At 45.8% G+C, this 26,725-nt stretch overlaps 1 protein-coding gene across 6 annotated transcripts in view; it reads left to right on the top strand.

Annotated features, from left to right (window-relative positions):
• The window catches only part of Mgmt (O-6-methylguanine-DNA methyltransferase), a 225,808-nt gene that overhangs the window by 49,948 nt on the left and 149,135 nt on the right, over positions 1–26,725 (top strand). For 2 of the 6 annotated variants that reach the window (XM_028780233.1, XM_028780234.1), the window contains exons 2-4: positions 943–1,066; positions 3,258–3,358; positions 4,321–4,457. In XM_028780233.1, the coding sequence (XP_028636066.1) occupies positions 3,353–3,358; positions 4,321–4,457 (143 nt within the window). In that variant the 5' untranslated portion in view covers positions 943–1,066; positions 3,258–3,352. The remainder of the gene's footprint in view (positions 1–942; positions 1,067–3,257; positions 3,359–4,320; positions 4,458–26,725) is intronic. The other 4 variants (XM_028780237.1, XM_028780232.1, XM_028780236.1 and 1 more) reach the window with 3 other exon arrangements.

The following is a 26,725-nucleotide window of genomic DNA, read 5'->3' as shown; positions in this document are numbered from 1 at the left end:
ACACACACACACACACACACACACACACACACACACACACACACACGTTGATTTTCTCTCTGCTGAATTCCACCGTGAGAGGAGGAAGCAGGCTCTTCATGGATTTGCTCACATTCACTTCCATAGAGGCACCCGTGCGATGTTTGGGGAGGGAAACAACTTTATTTTACGTATGATTCCTAAATCTAGATGGTACCAACTTGAATCTAGAGATCGTGGTTTGCAGACCAGGGAACAAGTCTCTCAGCTGTCCTCTGTGTATCGACTGTGTTGTGCAGGCACTTTAGTGTCTGTGATCTGACTTGCTGCCTGCAGCCAGCTATTTTTAGATGATGGGGTCCTTTAACAAATGTAGGCCTTGGCTGCTTTTGGGATATGCTACAAGGGTTTAGTCTGCCCCATCCCCAACTTCCAAGGCTCTAGGTGTTGGAATATTCTTACACAGCCGAGTGTCATACACAACAGCATTGTTGTGATACACCTTATGTCACACAACCCAAACCTCCATAAGCTTGGGACTCTATCAGGCTCCAGCCAGAGGGCAGCTATGAATATGAGCAGCCTCTCCTGAAAACCACTGTGACGGTTTCATTGTTGACTTTCCACAACCTGCAGTCACCTGGGAGGGAAGTCCCAATGAGAGATTGTTTAGCTAAGATTGACCCATGGATGTGTCTGTGGAGGACTGTACTGATAATGGATGTGAGAAGCCTTAGCCCACTGTGGATGGCACCATTCTCTAGTTTGGGGCCCTGGACTTCTGTGACTAAGAACGTGAGCCGAGCAGCAGACGTGCATGCGTTTTCCCCCCTTTCTCCTCTTGATCGAGTATGACTGACTGCTCATTCCTGCCTTGATTTCTATGAAATGATGAGCTTTAACATGGATCACATACCAAATGAGCCCCTTTCCGCCTAAAATTGTTTTTTTTTTTTTGGTCAGGGTCTGTTACTATAGCGACACAAATGAAGCTAGGATGGTGAACTGGCTAGTTTTATGTCAACTTGATACAAGCTAAAATCATCAGAGAAGAAGGATCCTCAATTGAGAAAAATGTCTACATAAGGTATTTTCTTAATTAGTGATTCATGGTGGGGAGAGCCCATTGTGGGTGGGGTCACCCCTGGGCTGATAGTCCTGACTTCTATAAGAAAGCAGGTTAAGCAAGGCACTAAGCAGCACTCCTCTACAGGCTTCTGCATCAGCTCCTATCTCCAGGTCCCTGCCCTGCCTGAGTTCTTACTTTCACTCCTTTTGATGATGATGCTTTTGATACAGAACCATGAGCAAAACAATCCCTTTCTTCCCTAAGGTGCTTTGGTCACAGTGTTTCATCACAGTAGTAGTAACCCAACTAAGACAGATGGCCACTGTTGTCATCCCAGAGTAGGATTCTCCTCTGCTTGTGCACATCTCACTGGCTGCACAGAAACTTAGGTTCAGAGCTGGAGACTCATCTCTTCCATTCAGTGGCCTGAAGGTCAGGCGCTAGTAGGTGGCTTTGTAATGATATCTGATGGAGCCACACGGGTGGGCTATATTAACTTCTGTTGACTGTGGCAATTTACGTGTCCCCTGGGAGGCTCCTGGTCTGTTGGGCCCAGTGAGTGGGCCTATCCTTTGTAGTGGTCCTTCCCGGCTTTCACACTTGGTCAGCGAATCTCATTCCAGCCTTCCAGGGTCAGTTTTAGGATCAGGTGACATGATGGATGGTTTGCTCTCTTGTGGGGTTCCCCATGCCTCTTGCTGAGGTGGATGTGGGAGTTGGGGACCAGGGCTGCTTCTGGTGCTTCCTTCCTAGTCCCTGTCTGTCTGGGAGGCCTCAAGGGGCTTTTATGTTCCCCACTGGCTTTGGCAGACCCTGAGGTCTGTTCCTTTACTTGTCACACAAGTAGGGCATCTACTTTCTATGCCCTGGCTGCTGGCAGGCCTGGGGCCTATGAGAATCACATGGAAGCACTTAGGGAAAGGTGCAGTGTAGCAGCAAAGACTGTTCTGGAAGGCCTGGTGAAATCAGGCAGAGAAAGAAGGAGCTGCTGCCTGTGGGCCTCTGGCTTTCAGTACCTTGGTGGGAGCTGGCCTCTGGCGCCAGCTGCTTAATTCAGAACATTGTTATTTAAACGCCCTTCATGTTAAAGGGAGATGAAAAGAATTCACTTCATTTTTCAGAGGTCTCCAAATAGCCATGGAAAATCGATTCTTTTTCTGCCACCAATTAATGTCAGCCCCTCTTGTGGCTTTTGGTGGATGCCACAGTGATGACGTAGGGAATGTAGGTACAGGAGCCACACTCTGGGTTCTGCTGCCAAGTGGAGAGTCAGAATCCCAACTGGGTCCTGGACTGGCCACCCTTGTAGATGACCCAACCTAGATACTGTGCCTCGGACTGACATCCTCGGAGAACTGCAGGGTGGAGTACGTACAGGTTTCCTGTGGCCGCTGTTGTCCAGTCTGCTGGGTGTACTCCTGTCTGGATAGCTTGTTTCATCAGCCATCAACTTGAGCTTGGAGTTGGTGGTGCCGTGAGAGTTTGGTATTTACCCTGCAGTTTGTGAACTGTTCTAAAAGTGGTATTTGAAGAAATAGGATATGGACAGAAGAGCCTTTGCAAGCTGCGACAAGTGGCCTGAGGCTGAGATCTCCCAGCAGGCTCATAGCCTGAGGCCCTGGAGGAGACCCCTTTCAAATTCTTGCCTGTGTATGTAGAAAGTGGGGTGCTATACAGGAAAGCTTTGGGGGTATGATGCTAAGTCTTGAGTATTATTTGGGAACACTCTGTATTATTTTGGAAGCGTTTGCCCATGCCAGGCTGAAGGGGAGAGGAGAAGGAAGCTGTAGATGATTCTAGAAGTATGTGGGTGGCACAGAAAATCACAGGGCACAGAAGCGTGAGAGCACAGGATATCCCAGGCAGCATGGAGCAGCACAGATGGAGACCTAGTGGTAGTCAGGCAGGGGAGGATGCAAAGGGTACTGCTTCTGAGGACAGCCTGTAGACTGGGGGCTGCTGCAGTGTGGTATGAGGGCCTTGGAGGGGTTAGCAGACCTTTTGCTTTGGGGACAGAGGATAAGTGTGGTTGGTCTTGGAGGTCACCCTGTCTCTGTCACAACTTGTCAGCAAAAGAAAAGCAGCTGTAGACTGTAGGTGAATAAAGGTGGTTGTGACTGTGTTCTAACAATACACACATGTGCACACACATGTCGCTCATGGAAGTAATTAGCAGTTGACTTGTTCTGCATACTCTGTATGTTCCCAGGTGAGGACTGTGTCACTCACTGTAAGAGGTACCCAGATGAAATGGGACTAAGGAGCTAAAGATACCAGGATCCAGGATTTGAGAAGCTCAGCTGCATGAGGGTATGACCTAGGAGGGAATTCTAAGAGACGGTTGGGTCATAATACATTCTGTAATAACCCATGCAAGGGAGGTTCTTCTGGGAGGGTGATGGCTAAGCAAAGTAATTAGAGGTCGATGTAGGCCAAAAAAGCAGAGGTAAGCCATCCTGCTCTAAGCCTGTGGCCACAGTGCCATGTTTGTTTGTGGTGTGTGGAGCCCCAGGAGGGATTCTGGGAGTCACTGGTGGATAGAAAGGGAATGAGTGTCCTCTCTTTCCTGGAGTCAGAGGAGGAAGAGGAGCCTAATGGAGTACAGAAATACCCATTGTGCATCTTTGCTTTTAGCTCTTTGGCATTTGCAGTTTCCATTGAAATCAAGTTTACAGGTTCTCCACAGCGTCCTCCAGTTCCACCCTTCTGCTGACTTGGGTGCTCTGTGTCCCCACTGGGGCCAATCTCACCCCATCATTTTCTGTGATACATTTCTTACATGTTCCCATGTCTTTAAGCAAAATCTGTCATGAAGATGAAACTAGACCTGATACAGGCTCTACAAGTGGTCCACCCCCTCCTGCTACATACCAGCCTCATACTTCACTTTTAAACATACTTTATTTAAAATATGGAACAGTTTGTCTGGCAGTCATCTCATTCTAACAAAGCTTGCTGAGGTTTAGGTAGTTTTAAGAGATTTTATACTAGCTCAGCTTCCTCCTAGTCTGCTTTAGGTAAGGACAGCAGGGGGAAAATGGAGGCGTTGTAATTTTAGGGGACAAAAGAGAAGGGGGCACTGGTTGGGTGAGCCAGGTTACTGTGGGAAGTGGCTATATTATAAAAGTACCTTAAGATTAAATCCCAGTAGGAGGGGAAGCTTTGGTATACATTCTGTGTGCTAAGTAGCCGTTGCTTCTAGTGTGCTTTATAAATGACCAACCGCTTCCAAACACACTTTCTTACTCTACTTAAAAATTGCTTCTCTCTAGGAACTTGGCAGAATGGCTGAGACCTGCAAAGTGAAATACACAGTGTTGGACAGCCCTTTGGGGAAGATGGAGCTGTCTGGCTGTGAGCGAGGCCTGCATGGGATCCGGTTTCTCAGCGGGAAGACCCCAAACACTGAGTAAGTGTGAACAGTAAGCATGGGCACTACCTGTGGGGTGTGTATTGAAGGCAGGAGTCAGAAGAGCCCTGAGTCCTCTCCCCTGGTCACGAGGCATTGCAGAGCCTGGTGCCACCAACCACAAACATTAGCAGCTCAGAAAACGTCTGTGAGTTGTGGTGTTCTCGGCAGCTCATATATTACCCAGTAATCTGGACTAGCTCATAGGCCCTGGGAACATGACTTTGATGGGAGCTTCCAGACATTTGATTCATGCATTCTTTTGTAGAGGTGCTAAATCCCATGAGCACCAAGCATTTTTTTTAAATGTGTATATGTGTCTATGCCTGTGTGTAAACATGTCCATGTGGATACATGTGTCTATGTGTGCATGTGGAAGCCAGAGGGCAGCCCCCAGTGCTTTCCACCTTGGTTTTGGGGACAGGGTCTCTCATTGGCTTGGAGTTACCCATTAGGCTAGGTTAGCCAACCAAGCTAGACAAACCTCATGGATTCACCTGTCTTTAGTTTCCCAGCATAGGGATTACAGGCAGTGCCACAGTGGCAGCTTTTCACATGGATTCATGTGGCTGAACCTAGATCCTCAGGCAAGCAGGTTGGTGACTGAGCCATCTTCCCCACCCACACTGAGTTTTGATTGTTGAATGTGTGAGATACAGGGGTGGACAGCTCTCAATCATGTGGCTTACCTCAGAAGTTTGAAATTAAGCCTGGCAGGGTCTATCAGCTGGTTATCCCACTGCTAGTCTAGATTGCTTTCTCTGTCAGGCCACTCTGCTTCCTGGAGGTGGCACTAGCCCTGGAGTGATCACTGCTAAGGTGTGGAAAGCGTCTCTGCAGGGTGGGTTAGAGCACAATGTCTGGGAGGACAATTATTCCTCTTTATGTGGTCCTTACTATATGTTTCTACTTGTAAAAACAAAACCAACCAACCAAAACTAAACAAAACACTCTGAGCATCTCATTCTCAAATGTAGTGCTGAACTTCCTCTGTTCACTGGCCATGAGTGGTAAGTATTAAAATGGCAGTTCTTGTTATTTCTGAGAAAAGTAGGGAAAGAAAGAATGAATGAAAGAATGAGAGAAGAAAGAAAAGAAAAAGCACGAACGCCTGGGCTGGTTGTTTGTCTTAACTGGCTAATAAACACAATGCCAAGAACATTAGATAAAGAAAATACATAAGAAACATAAAAATTGATTTTAATGGACCCCTGTCAGAGACAGCCATAATGAGCATTGTTTGGTAATAAATTCCAGCATGGCCCTCCCCGGCCAGCCCCTCCTGTAGAGCTGTGTGCTGCAATCAATATCGTCTTTAAGACTTCAAGACTGAAAAATAAGCAAACCTTTGAACTGCGGGAACAGGCTCCTCTCAGTTTCTGTGAGAACTGGCTGGCCGCCGTGCTCTGAAAATCACAGGCACCAAATAATTTGTAGGGAAAATGTCACTTTGTCTCTTAGCATGTTCAGTAGCTCAATAAATCATAGAAATTATGTGTTGGCTTCTTTTGCTTTTGGAGGAACAGTCGAGGCTCTCCTTACTGTAAATTTGGGGAAGAAAATGTAAAAAGCAGGCATTCTAAGATCCATTTAGGGGCTGGAGAGATGGCTCAATGGTTAAGATCATATACTGCTCTTGCAGAGGACTGGAGTTCCCTTCCTCCATGTCAGCTGACGTACAACTGCCTGTAAGTTCAGTTTGAGGGGTCCCAGTGCCTCTGACATCCAAGGGCACCAGTCATGCAGACTCTCTCTCTCTCTCTCTCTCTCTCTCTCTCTCTCTCTCTCTCTCTCTCTCTCACACACACACACACACGCACACACACACACACACACACACACACACACACACACTTAATTCATTTCCTTAAATCTTGAAAATGGTATATTTGTATAAGTATGTCTAGTGGATTGTGTGGACTAAAGAAAGAGGTTGAGTGAAGTTAGGAATAGATTTGACTGTAAGCAGCCCCGCTGTAGTAGAGATGTAGCTGGTTTCCCTCAGGGAAGGGCCCTTGTGTGTGTGGGTGGAGGCTAGGTGGCCCATGTTGGGAGTATTCCATCTCCTCTTCCCCATTTTCTCAGTTCCCCACTGAGGCCCTGCCTGAGGCTACAAGCCAGGCACTACCTCAGGAGAGAAATGGAAGGATTGTGCCTCCCTGAAGAGGAGTGACTGGTGCTTTCTCTTCTCTTGGCCCAGGACTTGGGAAAGGATATCTGAGGGTGCCCAACACTAGCGATCCCTTTGAGTAGCAGTGGGAAGTTGGATTTTAAGGGTATGATGGTTCACCTTGCTTGTCAGTTTGGTGGGATTTAGAATCTCCATGGAAACAAATCTCTGGGCATGTCAGTGAGGTATTGTCTAGACTGGCTTCACTGAGGTGGGAAGGCCCACCCTGAATGTGGGTGGCACAATTCCCTGGCTGGGGTCCTGGACTGAATACAGTGGAGAAGGTGAGCTGAGCACCAGCATTTACCTGTCTGTTCCCTGGGGGGAGGATGCAGTGTTGACCAGGTCAAGCCCCTGCTGCCAGCCACACCTTCTCTCCTTGACGGTCTGTACGCCTGAACTGTGAGTCAGAATAAACGCCATAGTCCTAACGTTGTTTTTATCTGGAATTGTAGTAAGCAGTCAAACCAGTAACTGTCAGGAAGGGCATCCAGCAGCATGTGCTATGTGTGTAGTTGATCTGATAAGGCATTTCAAACCTAGATTACTCAGAATTAGCCATTTTTATTTTGTCAGCTTAAAAAGCTACAATTAAAAAAATTCATAGTGATATTTAGATTTCAGACTTAATGTTCAACAAGTGTTGACAAAAGCATACTGCCATACAGAGAACATTCCAAACAAGATCTAGAACTTCCTGGAAAGATCATTGTGGTTTTATGCTCAAGCCTTGCAAAGACTTCTATCTTCATTTTTCTTGAGTGAATTCCAAGGCTCAGAATTACTGGATTCAACAGCATATAAACATTTAAGGTTATAAGAATTTGTCCCTCCCCCCACACACACTTGGTTCTGTCAGTTTTTAAAGTTTGCCTATTTAGGTGCAAAGGAGGCATCATTTTACTGTGGTTTGAATTTTGTACAAGTCCTTCACCAGGCACATGAGCTGTTCCTTTGTTTGTCTTTTCCTCCTTGAGATAGTCTTACTCTAGAGCCTAGTCTGGCTTTGAATTCACAGGCTCACTTCTGCCTCAGCCTTCTGAGTACTGGCATGACAGGTATGTGCCGCCATGCTTGGCTTAAACTGACCCCTGCCCCAGTTGCTTATATTTTGTGTTTTCTATATTTCTTTAGATGAGAAATTTATAATTTTGAAAAAGTCATCTGACCAGTTTTTCCCTTTACATGTAGCATTTTTTTTTTGCCTTTAGTAAATATGTAACTGTTTGTGGTGGTGCACACCTTTAATCCCAACACTCTAGAAGCAGAGGAAGGTGAATCTGTGAGTTCAAGGCCAGCCAGCTCTACACAAGAGACCCTGCCTCAGAACACAACAACAAAACAAAACAAAAGCCCCCAAATATCCCACAAAACCTCACCATACATACCTACCATGAAAAGCTGGAGTATTTGTTGAAATTTCTCCCTAGTCTTCTTCTTTGCCGTCTCTCAGAAGCACGATCCTTCCTTCACTTAGATATGAGGCCTGGGGAAGTGGCCATGATGGAGGTCCAGTTGATTTTTCTCAAACACGTACTTAGTTTTATACAGCTGTCTAGTTATTCCATTCCTATTGGGGTAATGCAGCTTCCCATTTTGTTCACCTCTGCACTGCTCTTGACTCTTGGCAGTGCTTTTCTAGGGCTGCTCCTGGCTCCACTGGCCCTTGTTCTCACCTCCATGATGACTTGGCCCTGGAGTTTGTGCCTAGCCTGAGATAGTCATGACATGTCTCTGACTGTTGTCTTTGACTTCTTGGTGCCCCTATTTCTGTTTTGCTGTTATTGGGAAAGGATCTCATGTAGTCCTGATGGCATGGAACTCGGGGTGACCTTGAATTTTTGATCTTCCTTTCTCCACCTCTAAATTCTGTGATTAGAGGGGAGCACAATCACCCCACTTGGTTTATATGGAGCTGGGTGTCAAGCCTGAGGTGGTGTGCCTGCTAAACACACACCCCCACCAACCCGTCTATGTTTCTACCTGCCTTCTAGATCTTTATTTTTTTCATTGTTTTTATTTATCAAACATTTATACACACAGATTACATACAATGTGTTTTTATCCAATCCCCTCCCCCTCCGAGGCCTCCCTTCAGCTCCCTGCCGCCACAGGATTCTTAATTTTGCACATTACCTTGCCAGTTGAAGTATCAGTTTTGGCACAGGTTTTTGTTGGGATCTGATTGAGAGGTGTCTGTTTCCATTCTTGGCTGCTTAACAGCTTCATGGTATCGACTCTGTCGATTTGTGGTGTGATTTATCTCTGCGTCTGTTCGGGTTCTCTTTCATTTTCCTCAGCAGGGTTTTGTAGTTTCCAGCATGGAGACCTCACGTGTCTTTGATAAAATTGATTTTTAGGCACTTTGTTCTTGATAGTATTCTAAATCAGCTTAAAACTTTTGTTAACTTCTAAATTATTGCTGCTGGTTGTAGCCATTGATTTTTTTTTTATGTTGATCTTATGTTGTACAAACATCTGTGAATTCATGCACAGGACCCACCCCAACTCCAACCCTGTGATTTTATTTCTACTCTTTGTTACCTATGGCCAGCTTGAGTCTAGAGTCCAGAAATGTTCATTGGAAAGTTCCAGAAAGAAGCTGTCATGACTTACAAGTCCTTACCATTCTGTCTAGTATGATGGCATCTTGGGATGTGTGATGGGACATCCCACCAGCTTGGAATATATGTCTCCATCCATCCAGTGTATTCATTCTGTGAATGCTGTCTACCTTCTAGCTACTCAGCAACTGTATCAGTTATCAGATTAACTTGGTATTCTTCCCTTGCTGTGTTCAAGCAGTCACCTTTACTTCATAATGGCCCGAAGCACAAGAATCTGGAGGTCTACATATGCCCAGACAAACTACAAGTGCTTCCTTTGAGAGTTCTTTCCCTCCAGTATCACAAGAGAGACCACAGTCATACGGCTCACAGAACAATTACTGTGACTGTCTGATTTTGTACTCTCCATCCCTTACTGTGCCAGGTCTAGAAATGAGTATAGGTATAGAGGCAGTCTTACTTGGTTTGAGTCTACTCACCTTTTCAGGTAGCCTGGGTTTAGGAATTCATCCTTGTGAATAAGGGCCAAGTGGACCGGCAGATGGGGGAGGGTGTTGACTATCCCTCATTGCATCTGTTATCAACCCATACAGACTATTTTTCTGCCGTTATTCTTTATGCAGAACATTTACATATCTGTTCATGTAGCATTTGTTAGGTATTTAGGTAGTAGTGTCTGAATGTGTAGCCTGTGGGTGGATGTGAATGGCCTCTACTCTGATGCTGTCACTTTCTATGAAGGTTTCAGCATCTCTGGATGTTGGTGTGCCTATAGTCCTGGGGAAAGGGGGAGGACAACTATATTTGTTCTGGGTGTTATTTGGAGTTCCTTAGGATGTCTGTATGAATTCACTCTCTGCATAGAGAAAGTATGCTTCTCCCTGTGTGATGTTCATGCCATGTGTGCTATTGATACCCACCAGTAAGACATTCATTAAATACCACGCCATCCCAGTAGATGGCCTTCCTTTGTTCCTAGTAACAGACACCTCAGTGTCTCCCATTGTCAGCCTTCATTCTGGCACTGTTTCTCAGACTACAACCATGTGGGAGTGCTGAAACATTTTCCTCTGTGCACTGACATAGCCATGCCAGTTTTCTCCTTCGTGCTGTATACATGTGGTAGAGTTTGTTGGTTTTAGAATGGTAAGCCCATCTTCAAATGTTGGTCTGCATCAATGTATTCATTTAAGTACACTGATATTTCTGTGGGGCTTGGAGTTGGGGTGCTTCTAACAACATGCACAAGTATGGAAGTGCACCTCTGTTTTGTGAAAAAGCAGGTATGGGGTGGTCTTGGGTCTCCCCGGATGCTAGCTAGCTGGTGTGCTGTTTGGTGCTTAGAGTTCATTTTGTAATAACAGTGTGTGCAGCCCTCACTCACCACCAGGGAACTTCTGCAGCCCCCTGTTCAGCTGACCAGAAGCTGGGGTATCTTGAGTAGGGTATTTGCTGTCACCCTCCTGTGTGACTTGGGAGTTCCACAGGCATTTCTTATTTTTTTTCCCAAGGGCCTTAAGCTTTATTTGGTGGATGACTCACAGGCTTACTATAGATGCCTTTTGCAGGGGGATTCTCCTTGCTTTTGTGCAAGCCTGACCTCCCTCCCCCTCTCCCCACACCAGGCATGATATCTGTTTAAGGCTCTACACTGTGATGTGATTGCTGGTTTGTTCTGGGTCGTACCTATCACTGCCCCCTTTTTCCCATTAACATTTGGATGAAGCACATTGGTTGAGAAGTGTCTTTATGTTCCAGTTTTATTTGATGACCTCCTACCCACATCTCCCAGCTGTCCGTCACTGTCCCCTGGAGCATAGCTTGGTCTGGTCTTTGCAAGAGCCTGACTGATGTCCTCTATGCTGTCCTTCTGTGGCTGTGGAACCCTGGCCTCCTTAGTCTGCCCTGCAGTGCTTAGGATGTAGCCAGAGGGTTATGGGGTCTGTTTATTTTCCTTATGTGATCTTGAGTCAAGCTTAGCATCCCATAAAGTTGATCACACTGTTTGATTACTTGAAACAATGACTGTGCTGTGAGTCACACTTAGAGTATACAAACAGCAGCAGATAGACTTTGGCTCTCAGGCACTGGGACAAACCAAGTATGGCTATCTTTAAGGCATCAAAGATTTACACCCCCTTCATTTTCTCTTTTAATGTAAACCTTGTAATAAAAGTAAAGGAACATAATAATGGAAGCCGTATGTAAGCCAACTAAACTCATGTAACATCTTTTGTTTCTTGAATGTGTAAACTGCTTACAGTCCATTTTCTACTTTGCAGGATTTGACTGCCTCTTCTGGCAGTGCTGGCAGCAACTCATTTATGATGTTTATAGGCATGCTGTGCCATTTTTCTGGCCAGCTCTCATGTGGAGCTTGTTGGGGGGCCTTTGGAGCAAGATGATTCTGTGGGAGGATCATAGAGCATCCATCTGGTCCTTCAGGTCCAACCTTACAAGCAGACTTGCCATGTTCCTTCAGAGTGATACACTTGAGACAGCAGATACTAGGTCTGTTAGGCAGACCACAGTTAATGCCAGTTCTTTTGTAGTTGGTCCATAGTCCTCAGATAGAGCTATATGGTCACAGAAGGGCAGAACATATCAGTTATGGAGTTGTGTGGCCTCTGATCTAGAAAAAACGGTATCGATAGTTCAACTTGCCTCTTGACTTTGCTCCCTGACTACTTTGTGCTTACCTTATGTTAGATAGAAGGCAGAGACAGGTTTTACTAGGACCCATAAGTACTTATGTTCTGGACCCAGATCAGCAAGAAGCAAAGCCTTAGAGCTTTGCCTCTGGACTTTGTCACTAGTGGAAGGCAGTGCTAGAAACATACATGCCTGTGTTGGTGAGTCAGGAGCAAGTCTGTTACTTCATTCTGCAGGGATCATCCTGACGAGAGAAAAGGATGGTTGAATGACAGCTTAAAAAAAAAAGTGTGCATCTAAATATGAACTGTCTGCCACCCCAGGATATTTTTTTCCTAACCCTAATGTATACACTTTAGGATAACAGAGATAAATTGGTTAGCTTCAAGGAGGGATGGGTAGATGTTCTGCCTCTAAGGCATATTGGGATAAAAATCCTTAAATCCATTACTCTTAGCCATAAGCTTCTTTGAGAGGTGTCTTACAACTCTGGTGTTTGTGTGAAGGGGAAGTTGGCAGGAAGATGCACCTGTCCCCATCACCTACCACAGCGAACTCTGCGTAGGCTGAGCACAGTCTGGACATGTTTAGGAATCAGATTGGGCTATGTGTCCTCAATGGAGGGAAAGTCCATGCTTCCAGCTGTCCAGGGCTTGTGTGTCACAAGTTGTGGCAGCAGGACTTGTGTACACCGCAGGTTACCCAAGTACTACTTCCTGACCAAGGATTCCATTCAGCAGTAACTTTGATCCCAGGAGAAGGCTCCAGGATTATAAGGAGGCTCTTGGGTTTGTAGCTCAAACCTAGAATCCTGTCAGAGTTTGTGTCTATGTCATAGCCATTCCTGGTGGAATTAGCTGTGACAGTGCTCTGCCTTGATGAGCTGGGGCCCTTTGGAGTTGGTCCCAGGCCCTTGCTGCCTGTGGTGTAGACAGACTAGAGCTGATAGTGTGGCCATGCTGACCTAAGTGTGAAATCCTTTCTAGTAGATGATCTCATACTAGGGCTCTGTAGCTGCCTGCCTTCACCACACTGCTGATTTTGTTCTCCTGCTCCCCTCATCCGGTCTCATCTCCAGCATCTCATGAGGGGTGGCTTTGAGCAACCGCTTAGCAGGTGTATGATTTACCTTTCTTATCATTGTGACCAGGAAGCTATCTAAGGAAAGGGGGTATTGTTTAGCTTATCATCCAGGGGCACAGTCTATTGGAGTGGGGAAGGCTTGATGGCAGAAGTAGCTGCCTGCTGTGGCAGTGGGAGTAAGAGGCTGCTTGCTCACATCTGGGTGGACCAAGAGGCAGAGTGCAGGATATTGTCAGTCAGCTGGCTTCATCCCTTTTCTCCTTTGTTTATTTATTCTGGACCCCCAGCTTATGGGATGCTGAAGCCCACATTCCTGAGTGGTTCTTACCTCCTCACTTTAACCTCTCTGGAAGCATCCTCACTGACACACCCAAGAGTATGTTTCCTAGGTGATTCTAAACCCAGTCAAGTTAACAATGAAGATGCCGTTACACTGGCTTGCTTGAATTGTTCTATAAATGAGTTCATTTAAGCCTCTAAGAAGAGCAGCTTAAGTCTGTAACACCCAGAGGCCATTTTTCTTTTTGTCTGCAGTTTGTAAATGAGGGAGGGTTCTCCACATCTACCTTGGAGTCTAGGTAGCAGATTCCTCTTGCTTAGTGTCACTTGTCCCATCCAGAAGAGTCGTCTGTTGTGTGTTGCAGCCCTGTATTCTTCAGGTACTCCCAAGGAGAAGAAGTGGAAGTGTTGAGGAGAGACAAATGACAGGGTCTCAGGAGGAGTTCTGAGGAAGGCACAGATATAACCTCTATTCACCTGAGTCTCTAGTCACACCACCACTCACTGAGTGCCTTTTCTCCCCAAGTGAGTTCTGCCTGAATCCCCCAACCCCAGATGTTGGGACGCTGGTGTAGTCCTGAGGCAAGTGTCAGTGGCTGTAGAGGAGAATGTTCCACAGTGAAAGAAATTCAGGCCCAGAGGGGAGGGAGCAGCTTCACTCACCTTTTCTGGATGTCACTGTAAAGCCACAGCACATTTGAAGCTTTGTCAGCAACTCCAGTTAGGTGAGTGGGGGAGATACCCAGCCATGTCTGTGCTCTGTGGACACTCGCCCTCCACCAGCCAAGATGGCTCCACCTGACTTCACTTGTGAAACACAGCTGTGTGCTAAGACTCACATCCCTTTCTTAGACTGGGCTGAACTCCAGTTCCAGAATCCTCTCTTGTTCCTAGTGTCTCTTCAGTGTTCCCTGATGTTTCAGAGGTCTGTGCTTTGGTTGTGTTTTCAGGATGTTAATATCATTGACACTCTAAACTCAAAGCATACTTTGTTTGCTAAATCATTTCCTTTAAAACTGTAGCAGTAATTAGATGGGCTGTGTGTTTCTGATGTGTAGGATAGTTCTTACACACCATTAGCTCAGAATTTTAATTGAGCTGAAGGTTAAATGGGTTTAAAATTTCAAATTAAATTGAAGCATTGTCTTATGGTAGATGTGTCCAGAATTTTTATTTCCAATCACCTATTAAGTAGTAGAGTGGATCTTTTTGACCTAAGAACATTGAGTAAGTTTAGGATTCACTGAGGACTTCCCCATTTATCCTATCATTCTCAGAACATGGGGGTCGCACACATGTCACAAGCTATGTGACAGTCCCTAGGGGGATGCCACAGCAAGGAGTGCACAGCTGTGGTCTGCAGGGAGCCCACCCGTTCAGGGATCGGCCTGGGGAGCTGCACGATGTGGGTGTTGGGAGAGCAGAGTGTTAAGTTTGTCTAAGTGAGGACCATGTGAGGCCAAGGCTAAGACTCTGGCAATAGGAATGGGTGCTGCTGACTGAGTTGAGACATTAGACCACAACCTCTGAAGGGTGGGCTGAGGGTGGCATGGCAGAGGGAGGGGGTTCAGAGGTGGGCCCTGACTGAGCAGCTGAGCAGTGGTGCTTTCTCTAAACACTAAGGCAGATGCAAGCAAGCAACACCAGAGAAGCCAGCATGACATGGAAGGTCATTTTTTTCTTTTGTTTTTGATATTACAATATAATTTTAACATTTCTCCCTTCCCACATCTTCCTTCCAGACCCTCCCATATGCCCCTCTTGCCCTCTTTCAAATTCATGATTTCTTTTCTCATAAATTGTTGCAACGTATATGTGCATATACATATAGACATGTACATTCCTAGATATAGACTGTTCAGTCTGTATAAAGTTACCTCTATGTCTGTTTTCGGAGCTGACTGTTTGGTATTAGATAGTCAATTGGTGTGTCTTCCCTGGAGGAAACTGTTTCTCCCACTTGGAGAATTCCTCCTGGTCTGTAGCTCTTTGTGTAGAGTTGCAGCCTCCTGGGCTTTCCCCATTTACTTTAGTATATCCATTGTTTCTGGCCTTGTTCAGTTCATGTCAGGTGGTCTGTTGGTGAGAATTATGGGTGTAGCTTCTGACATTCCTAGGACATACAGTCTTCACAGACAAAAACTCCTTGCGCAGAGAGTCGTTTTAACGTGGACTGGTCACCAAGAATCCCCAGACAGGACTGAAGGAAAACACTCCCAGGCATAGAACAGGGGACATCTGGGGGTCAGTGGAGGAGGCAGCAGATGGATGTCTCCGTGAGATAGCTTTGGAGCATCCACACCACCCTCCTTGCAGTACGTTGAAGTTAATTCAGGTTTTCCTAAGCTGTGAAAAAGATTTTTCTGGCATTGGTTTTCTTGGAACCTAGCGTGCTATACCTAGTTACCATTGCAGCGCTGGACTTAGCTAAGTAGTACCTGTTTTCTGCATCTCTGAAGTAGAAGTCATTTGGTTCCAGCCAAGCCAGACCTGGTGTGTCTGTCACACCTGTGGCAAGCTGTAGGGCATCCCAGCAAGAACTGAGTTCTCTACACACCAGTGTCTGATAGGCTGGAGCTGGGGAGAGATGTTAGGGGGACAGTGTTCTAGGAAGAGCACTAGAAGAAGTCTGTCCTGCTCTCCTTTGAGGAACTTTGGTTTCCTCCTGACTTGACCACACTTCCCAAATAGATGTAAAGTCAGAGTCCTGGCTCCAAGACCACCAAGGGAAGCATCCACTTCCACTCTACAGCTCTCTCAATCTCTTCTGCGGCCTCCAGCTTCTAACTGCCTTGTCTCTTAACAGCTCTTCTGGTCTGGCTAAATGTCTCCAAGAACCTCATTCACCTCTTCCTAAACAGTCCCGAGACCCTCTCTTCTCCCCACAAACACGTATGTGCACACAGATGTGTTCTAAGGAAAGAACATGTCTTCCGTGCTGCACTGCCAGAGTTCACCAGCAGGCTAGGAGAGCTGTGGAGGAGCACTGGTCCTCCCTCAGGTAATTTCAATCTCAGTGTTGGCTAGCAGAGTGCTGGCTTGTTTTCAGTGTGAGAGTTTTCTTGTTTTGAGTTACAGTCCCAGTCTCTGTCTCTCTGTCTCTCTCTCTCTGTCTCTCTGTCTTTGTCTCTGTCTTTCTCTCTTGGTATGTCTTTCCATGTAGCCTAGGGTGTCTTGGATCTCAGGATCCTGATGCCTTAGCCTCCTGAGGGCCAGGGTTATAAGCATACAACCCTGTAATCTTGATTGAGGTCACAGTTTTCTTCAGAGATGGCCATTAGTAGAATCCCTGTCATCTCCGAGGTGCTTTCCTTGTGCCTGTTTTTTTTTCCCTTCTTTACAGAATGTTGTCCTTTCTTTCCTTTGCAGTATGGGCCAAGGCTATACGAGGCTGTAGAAAATGCTGTCACTTGTCAGCTTCATTCTCTAGGGACCCTGGGGCATATTTTCCAACTTCAGACTGGACAGCATCTAACCCTGTAGTAGGGTGACCTTGTCTTTTCACAGCCACCTTCAGAATGACCTGAAAGGTGACTAGGCTGAGGTCACAGCATCAGGAATTGACACTCCCCATCCTTCTGTGGAAGCAGACGTGGTACCACAGTGTCCTCCTCATTGTGTCCACATTGATCCAAGGGCTCCTGACAGGAGTTCTCACAGTAGAATGTGACCATTCTAGCCACAGTGTCTTGCCTGGGTTCTTAGACAAGCTAAAAAGAGAATATAAACCCCTGTAAAAGGGTGTCATTATGAGGAGAGAAGCTTTTAAGACAGCCTATTACAATAGGAAGCTAGAGATTTGAGGTGCGCTGATTATTCGTTTCTCCAGTAGAAAAGCACTGTGTGTTCAGTATGCAAGAGGGTGTGTCTGTACATATAGTACCGCACTCTGGACTTTGCCATCCTGCCTCTTCATTCCCTTTACTAAAAGTGCACACTTCTCTGAGGAAAAGGAAGTTGTTTATCCTTCTGAATTATTACATACCCCAAAGGTAACCTCCCCCAGATGCCGGCTTCTCTTTTCTAAATTCATCTGCAAAACTACGGAGTTTCTGGTCCATACTTCATCCAGTTTGCTGGCTCTCCTAGGAAGAGTTATTGTCTATCCAAGCACAGATTTTATTAAAAAGAACTGGGCCACTTATTTCCTTCAAAGTTTTCTGGTGTGTTTAAATCTTCCCTAGGTAAACAAAACTTTTATTGGAAATAATATTTTGAGATGTGACACCTTTTGCCCAGGCAGTGGTGCTGAGTGTGCTGTGCTTCAGCAGCTGGAGCCAGGCTCTGTGGCCATGGCTGGACAAAGTATGGGTTTGTCCCATGGGGAAAGGTCTTGTTCCAAACCTCTGAGGAGAGTTTCTCATGCACACTGAAGTACAGCAGAGGCCACCGTGGGAATCTCTGGTGTAGTGGTACAACTTCAGGCCCATAAGGGTACAGGTGTGCACCACTTATACCTGGTATAAGCAGCTCTGGGAATCAAACACAGAGCCTCAGACACCCTAGGCAAGCGCACTGTCAACTGAGCTACATTCCCCAGCCTCAGCAGTATTTCCAGGCCCTCAGCTGCTGACCTGTGTAGTCTGTTCTTGACTCTATGAACCATGGTCTTTATCAACTCAGGAGTCAGTGGTGGGTGCTTATCTGAACATAGAAAAGCAGCTGTGAAGAGAGCAGACTTGAGGAGTTTCCAGCCTGTTGTAACGTGATGGGACCACCAACTTACATGGTGTCTGTTTATGTTGTGTCCAATTCTCTGTGACATTCATTCTCATGAATGGTTGAACCTTTAGGCATTCAGCCATGAGGATCTTCCCAAATCATGTCACCATCTGTACCTGTGTCAGCTGAACCATTTGCTTGGGTGTGTGACCTGCCCAGGATGGCCAGCATGGTGTTGGTGTACAACCTGTGTTCCCAGAACTTCTGGGCATCAGGGCATCGTGAGGGGTGGTCAGGCCACTTCCATCATCTACCGTCTCTTTGGACATCTCCTAAGGACCCCCAAGTAGATATAGAAATCTAGAGAAGAGAAGTGGAAGACACTGTGGTCCTTCCCTGTAGGTATTTCCTGTTTTCTTTATACGTACATGTAACCTTTTAGCCTTATTCCTGTTTTTTTTTGTTAATGTATGTAAAAATATTAAAAGCCCTTGTATATTACATTCAAAACTGTGTCAGCTACCCTGCTTTTTTCTATTTATTAAAACTTTTCAAGCAGTAAAAACATTTTACTTGTTAATGAGGGGAATGGGAGAGTTAATGACACAGACCCCGGATCCTCCACGATGCCTCTTCCTAACCATGCGCGGCAGCTCTCCCGCCCCATGTCGTTTAATTTCTTCGACGGGGTTCAGTAGACACATGCAAACATTTCAGATCATCCCTCAGTTTAATAGCATCTGATATTTGGGTCAAAGACTCTCTCTGTGGAGAGTGGCATAGTATCTAAAGCTAAATGTATTACTATTAGTGATATTAGGTTATGCTGGGTGGAGAGAGATGGATGTTTTTATCATCAGTGTGTCTTTGCTTGTGGTGGGGCAGGAGCTGGTAAAGGAGACCACTGGGAACTGCGTCCTTTTGCCTGTGAAGTGATGTATATCCTGGGAGGTGATCCGGACCCCAGCATCTTTTGAACAGTAGGCATGGAAGCCCAAGGACCCATTAGCATACGGTTCTCTCACTGAAGTTCAAGGAAAGAAGAAATTAAAATTGGATCACCTCCTCTGTGGCTGGCTGCGCCTGGATTTTGAGGTCCTTGAACATGGGACTTCTTCCTCCTGCTTCCTAAGGCAGCCATTGGAGGACCCAGTGTTGTGCTCCAGAGAGCAGAAAGGATTGATTCATTGCAGAGTTGAGAGCTGATGGGAAGTATTCTTCATGAGAAGTGGCACAGTTATGAATGTGGAGCCAGGGAGTTTCACAGGAGCTGCCAGCCAACATGGTCATCTCAGTGGGGAGTCTTCAAAGTCAGATTGAGCTATACCTGGGATGAAGGGAGCCACATTGTAGCTGGAACTTCTCAGTCCAGTGGATCTCCCACCTACTCCAGAGCCTCTGCACCTACTGCCTCGGGAATGACAGGCAGCTGTGAAAATTATAGCTTCATTGAGGTTCTGCATTGCATATTCAGAGCCCATGGGACTCTTGCCAGGACCATGATGGCATTAATGAACTCTCTCAGCATGGCTTACCTTCCACCTACACCTGTAGACAAAGTGACCAAGTAGCATTTCACTGTCTTAGAATCTACTCTGCTGGTTCCAGGGTGAGCACTTGAGTTGAAATCCTAACCCTCTAGATCATAATGTGTTTGTGGAGTTGTCATAGGGTCCATGCGTGTCCCTGTAAAGGGAGATGAGAGTAGACACAGACACATTGTCTCACACATCCCTCATCCTTGCTAAGGGGGCCCTAGTGCATGGTTGAAGCACACAGTAACTTTGTGATTGATTGTGGAGTTTAGGAATGTTTTGTCCTCATTGCCATGGAGATGTGCTGGGGATGAAGTTGTTCAGCCCTCCTGGTCAGCTCTGCTTCTGTACTTACCACTGTTGTCTGAACAGAATAGGTTCCTTGGAGGCCTCAAGACATGAATTATTTGAACATAATTGAAATAGAGTTTTAAGTAAGAAGATGAAGTTTGAAAACACCGGTCTTTCAAGTACACATGTGCCTATGAGAGTAGGAGCTGATGTTGGAGAGACTCTGCTTCTCTTTCACGGACATTTCCAAGCCTCTTTGGTCCAGTGGGGTGCTTTTCCCAGATCTGGTGGACTGACTTTAGAGAGTTCTAGAGGTTGCACGGTGTTGGAGGGAGGCAGGACTATTATAGTCTGCTGAACAAGGGTCTAACTGTGACTTCCTGGTGTTTCGCAAAGCGTGGTGTTCTGTAGTCTCTGCTATCTCTATCCATATATCCTTTTTACTCTGTGGTCCCTAAGGTGCAGAGACACCCCATACCTCTTCATTTTCCAAATACCCAATATATACAAATATATTGCTTTCTCTCTCTTCTGAAAGCCTGCTGCGTGAGCCTGCCCCTGGGAGCAGTTGCTGAGTGCCATGTAGGATGAACGTCCTGGATCTTGGCTGGTCCCCAGGGTGTTTGGTCACGAGGTCTGCTTGAGAAAATTGGTGAGCCTTTTTCTTGGGCATCTTCCCACCTTTTCTTAAGGGCTTAGCCCATCTGGCATCTCCGTTTCAGTCTCAGCCCGGGACTTGGGGTTACATTTTGATATCTTTGGTATCTTAAACATCGTATTCAAACGTTTATGTGTGTTACATGTTTCTTACATACTAGAAATTAGTTTGCCTCCAGCACTCTTAGAATCTTGCATACTAGATGCACAGGTAACTCACGAGTTTAGTGAGTGTTAATTAGCTAATTGGTGTTGTGTCCTGATTATGCAGAATTCTCTGAATCTTTACGGTCTCTCCAAACTTCCCCTGTAAAGCACCTGGGTAGCATCTCACCCCAATCCTGATGGCCGCTGGTATCTACCAGGTTTTGGAAATCATTGCAGAGTTGAGTTTTGTTTTGTTTTGCCTCTTAAGATGAAGTGGGAAACCATTATAACTTCTCCCTATCACCTTGGCAGGGTACAGCCCCTTGAATTTGAAAACTCCCTTTCTAAACATTTTCAGGGATGAATTATTAGGAGAGGGGAGTGCCTAGGTTTGTTTTCAAGCTTGTAGAACAGAAAGGACTTGTGTATTTACAATGATGCATATTCTAAAATATTCAATAATACGAGCTTTTATGAGTTGAAATGGAAGCTCTGTCTTACCATGTGCCTTTCCTTCTGGCAAGCATCCAGGCATATTCCAGCAAGCAGGAGCATCAGGACCTAGTGCAGGCCTGGAGAATGTCTAGATGTGGGAGGGGTGTTTCCAGGAATTGGGCTTCAGAGTCCGTTTAAAATTGAAAGCTTATCCATTTTTGATAAACGGCCAAATATAAATGATAACACCTTGGTTAATAGGCTGTGATGAAGTTGAAGGTGGGCTTTTCTGGGAAATCCTTATTGAAATACTGCCCATTTGAGTGAATCTGATAGACCTTGAGCCCGAAGCTCACGGGGAATATTATGGAATGCAAATGGGGAGATTGGTGTGTGTGTTTTCTCCCCGAGTTGTCGCTCTCTCCACAGAAGTGAAGAATATCAATGTTTTATGGCCTTTCTCCAGGTTGTCTGTGCCTATTACTAGATATGCAGTTTGGCCCCAGCCTTGAGGGCGCTTGCTTGCTCACCTTCCTGATGCACGGCCCATTGTCTGGCACGGAGGAACCGTTTTGCCAGAGTCAGCTAATTTCCTGTTTTTTCTCTCCTCAGTTCTTCCATCTGGAGATTGGAAATCCCATTTCAGCTCTTCGGTGGCTACTGTGACAATCTTCTGTGACTTTTCTTATTGCTACCCCGTGCCATGCCCAAGAGAGGCACCGATGCTGCTTGTTCTTTGGCGTCTGCTCTAAGAATCCTACTTTCTATCCTTTTGTGAAAATGTAGTCAGCTTAGAGCTTTGCTCAAAGTGTGTCAGATCAGTTCTGCATGTTTTCTTTTCTGCCAGCTTTTTCTCATTTTCTGTTTTCCATTTCTGTCTCCGATGCCCTTGGTTGGATCTCAGCTCGATGCTAGGTCTTCCCATTGCTGTAGGGTGCTGGGTTGCATCTCACTCATATCGTGATAATGGCAGCCAGTGCCCAGTTTGAAAGGTGAGATTCCAGTGAGCAGTGCTGGGTCTCTGAAGGCATTCGTATAGTAGTCAGGTGCTACTCCAGATCTCTGAGAATCTTTGCATCTATCAGGATTAGATACTGTTATAGGATGAGACATGCTATGAATTCTGGGCATCTTAGGATAGACTGTCTATTGCCATCTTTGCTTTATTATTATTATTATTATTATTATTATTACTATTATTACTACTACTACTACTATTATTATGACCACCTAAATCCGGTATCTTCTTAGTGGAATGACTTCATGGATAATATAAGTGGTTAAAATAACAGGATATGTCCTGTTGACTCAGACCATAGTTTGGCCTATATATTATATATCCAATATTTATTCAGAATGGCTTCTTTCAAATATTTAATAAGAATGGATAGTTGAATGCATGGTAGCCTTCTCACCTTACTCCTTGACTCCATAAGATCTTGCAAGCTAAAACTAGTTTGGGCCCTTGAGGGATTCGTAGAAATTAGGTATGTCTGCACATGAAAAGGGCTGGTATGGTGGAAAAAAAATTGAGTCCTTAAGTAATTTGTGATTCCCAATGATAATTAGAGAACTCTGCCCTAGCTCTGTCTTCCCGACCACTTTTTTTTCCTGGTGTTTTTAGGGCGGTTTCTTGAGTATTAGCAGCTGATCTCTTTTCCTTGCTGTGTGATCCCACTGTAAGGTAAGTGGTCTTGGCATCTGGTGTTACCTTGATGGGTTATTAAATTGTCACTCCTCAGAGATGAATGCGGGCCACAGACTGCGTTGTCATATATCATTCAAGTTGTCAGGACTATTCTAGAAAGATGAGGAAGGGTACATTTTTTCAAATTTATGATTGGAATTAGGAATTTTATTAAGTCCTCAAAAAGAAGGGGAAAAAACCCCTACAAACTTTAAAGGTCTTTCTTAAAATGTACATCTTTGTTCTCCAAAATGGTGTGAACATAGTCCTAATTTGTCTTTGGGAAGGACTGCGCCTTCACTCATGGGCATGCTCTCCTGTACACTGATGTGAGCCTGATCATGGACAGTCTGCAAGGAAGGTTGATCTGCTCAAGATTTACTGTACATCACCCTGGCCGTCATTCCCATAAGTATTAATTTTAACTCCACTAATAAGAAACTGAAGAAAAGTGGAATTATGGGTTCAGTAGTATCCTGTGAAAGGTCAGTTGTTAAAAAGGCAGAGCCTGACATTCTGTGAAAAAGGTGCCTGCATTAATCATCTCGATGGGAGAGTGCAGGGTGTTCTTGACCAGTATCCATGAACCTTGCAAGGTAAGGTTTCGCGCTCCCTCCGTGTGCAGGTTTTTATGTAAAACAACGCGATGTCATGATTAGATGTACATTGAGACAGTTTGTAGGATCATGTACTTTAGGAGTCTGAAGGTTGCTTGTGAAGTAAGAAATCTCGGGGTGTGTGTCCCACACATATTTTTACAGGTAACCTGCTGCGGCACACAGGTGCTCCAGGTAGGGGTGGGGTTTTCGATGGACATCCCCATTCTCAAATACTGATGGCATTCCTTTGTTCCCTTCAGTGTTCCTGATGGCTGAACTTACTGTCTGGTTTGATCCTGTTTTGCAAAACAATCTGCTTAACCATCCCCCACAGTTCTTTTTTATTTTCGTGAGAGCCTCAGAGTGCCTACTATGTACAGAGCCTAGTCAGAGGTTTTGAGTTAAATTACCTGCGTATTTTATGTGTCCTGTCAAATCAGTGTTAAAGTTCAACACAAATATATAAATTATTAAGCAGTTAAACGCTGACACATTCATCAGCTGAACATCTTTTATTGTGGCCTGTTGACAGATTATTTTCATTCAGCCATTAAAGCCTGGTGCCGCTGGTGCCAAAGCCATTCCCAGGCTCCCTTTGTCTTTGTTGCTGCCACTGGAGAGTGTCCGTGTAGCAGGAGAACGTAGACCTCCCAGTATCTGTTCTTGGGATGACACCTTTGCAGATGTTTGCTCCAACACCAATTTCTGCGAAGACCAAATCCTTCCTCTCATCTAGTCGAATCTCGCAGGTTCTGTGAGGCCAGTGGTGGGATCATGCGTTGGCTTGTGCAGCTGTTCTGTACACACCTCCTTCCACTTGGTACTTTGAAATTTTTAACTCTTGAGGGTCATGCCCCATTCTTCATGCAGGTCATCTGATGGCATCTGTCTTTGCTGTGTGAATTGTTAGAGTGGAGGAGACAACTACCTAACTTGTGCCCTGCTTGCCAGGAGACCTCTGTATGATCTCTGTCAGTGCACACAGTGCCTGAGGTGGGCAGAGTGTAGACCGGTAAAAGAGTACATGGCTAGTGGCTGTCAGGCCCTCCCTGTGGTGCCAGCTTTGCCATCCTAGACCTAGGGGAGGAGCATGAACTTGTGCATGCCTGTCTCTGTCAGCCCAGACACCGTCTTACCTATGTCACAGCCCTTTGGTCGTTAAAGACTTGCCACTCTGACAGTTTTATCAAATTGAAAGTTAAATAGTATCTTCCCTCTTGCCCCATGGCCAAAGTTATAGTTGTCTTTGAAGACGTGGACTCCACTAGAATTATGCACAGGAATGGTTCTGATCAGACAGAGTTCCTTGGAGTCCACAGCCAGCACAAACTGCTTCGTCTGCAATGTTACGATTCTTTTCCTTATCGTCATAATTTTTGCTTAATGGCTGTTTGTGCTACATTGGCCAGGTCTATGGGTTGCTTAACATAAATGATTACATTTGCTTATGATTAAAAACTTCCTCCATTAGAAATACCATGCCAGGACTTGTAAATGACTTGTTATTACAGCCTTATACTTCATTAGCCACATCGCGGGCTCCACGGAGTCATTGTCTAAGAGTTAGGAACACTTGTAATGAGCTGTGTAATACGGACCCTCCAACAGAATGCAGGAGGAAACGGCTTCTTCTAGGAGCCGCTTAGCCAGCAGATAAGAGACCCTGGGCTACAGGAAGTCAGTCACAGGGCTATGACAGAGGTGGGCTGTGAGCATTCTGATGGGCAGTGGCAGGGACGAAGGAAGTACTTTATGACTGGAGCAAGACTTGCTGTAAAAAGTTATATACCACTCATGACCGAAATCCTCCAGCATGCTGGGCCACTGCTCTTCTCTGAACCTAGCAGCTGAAGGTCTGTGCATCTCGTGAGTCTCTTGACATAGCATTTAAAAACACGGCTGCGCAATGGGATTCTTCGAGGGTTGCCTTTGTAGGCCTGCTTCCTCCTCAGTGGCACCCCACCTGACTTTGGCTTTACCTCAGCTTCTGAGAGTCCCTGATCTGCTGGACCATGCCAGATTGCCATATTCCTGACGATCATGAATACCTTACCGTGGATGATTCACATTAAGGCTTGTCACAGGCCTTAGAAGCAAAGAGAACTTCCTGGAATAACTCCATTAAACTCAACAGGGTTTTTTGTTATAAGTAAAACCCTGAATCCTGAAAGCATCATGTAGGTCAGCCAGATTGAGTGTCCATACTTTTCTGTCTTCCTTCCCCCTGCCCCCCAGAGGAATTTGCTTGTCTCAGTTCAGACGCAACAGGGTCTGTTCTGTAAATAGACTTTCATTGCAACTCTGGCTAGGTGCTGGCTAGGTGACAACACTGACTTGGGGCCCAAAGAGGTTGGCTAGGCCCACACTGTCATATCTACTCACTAGGACTTGCAGGAATATCTGGCCTTGCAAAAATGATGAATGGGCATCTGAGGTATTTGGAGAGGGGTAGATGAGCACACAGCCTGCTATAGATGCTCTGGAGAGAGTGGCCTGCAGTGTGTCTGCTTCACCACTGGGGTGCCTGAGCGCTGCTACCCGTAAGCTGCTCAGGGGAGGTAGAACACAGTCTGTAATAGGGATCCTCAATCTGTGTTTTCTAGGGTGGGGAAAAAGCAGTATCTGGGATGGTTACTGTTATTCCCAGTCTCCTGGGTACCCAGGCACTGCTAGGGTACCACTGGGAGTTGGGAATGTGGGTCTGTGGGTCTCCTTCCCTCAGGATGTTTAAACACAAGGCAGGAAGGGAAAGACAGAGCCTGGAACTAGAGCAGAATCCAGTTTGGTTCCAAGTGAGTGCTGGAAGAGAAAAGCATTCTCCAGGCTCAGCTCTTTATGTACAATGAAGGCCTCCCTCTGAGGTCATTCCTCATGAAGGAGACAGTCCTTGCTTGCTCAAACTGCTTTATTTGATGACAGACGTAAATGCATATACCTTACTCAGGGTGAACCAGGGATTGAATACCTTTTGCAGGAATGTATGCCTAGGAAGGAAAGCTCATTGGCTAAATCCTTGGGGCCTATCTAGATACCTCATTTGCAAGGAGAACTCTTGGTTTTCATGCTACAAGGCTGATCGCCATGGTCCTCTCGGTGGGGTGTCATGGTTACATGTACCAGAACAGGAAGAGCTTGGCAGGGGACTGGCTCTACTCCTGCTAGTCTCAATTTTGAGATTTCCTGGGATCTGAGCCTGTTCAACCCTACCAATTCTTCTGTCTGGTGGCACGGTCCACTTGCCCCACAGAGGGGCCTTAGGTTGGGATGCGTTTGGTGGAGTGCAACTCTCCTGAGCTTTCTCTGCAGCTACTTGTGTGACACGTGCTGCACATGGCTGGAGATGTTCAGGGCACTTGCCTTGAGCTGCCTCCCCTCTCTGCAGTCACAAACACAGCCCACCATGGATGCTCTGGAGCGAGTGGCTTTCTGTGTATTGTGGTCTCGGCACCACCACCTCCCATAGGTTTTACTTCGTTCGTATAGTTAAAAGATCTTCTCTATTAC

Source organism: Grammomys surdaster, unplaced genomic scaffold (assembly GCF_004785775.1).
Source record: "Grammomys surdaster isolate TR1022 unplaced genomic scaffold, NIH_TR_1.0 366, whole genome shotgun sequence".
Taxonomy (NCBI): domain Eukaryota; kingdom Metazoa; phylum Chordata; class Mammalia; order Rodentia; family Muridae; genus Grammomys; species Grammomys surdaster.
The sequence above is the reverse complement of the archived record's forward strand: the minus strand, read 5'-3'. Positions and strand labels throughout refer to the sequence as shown.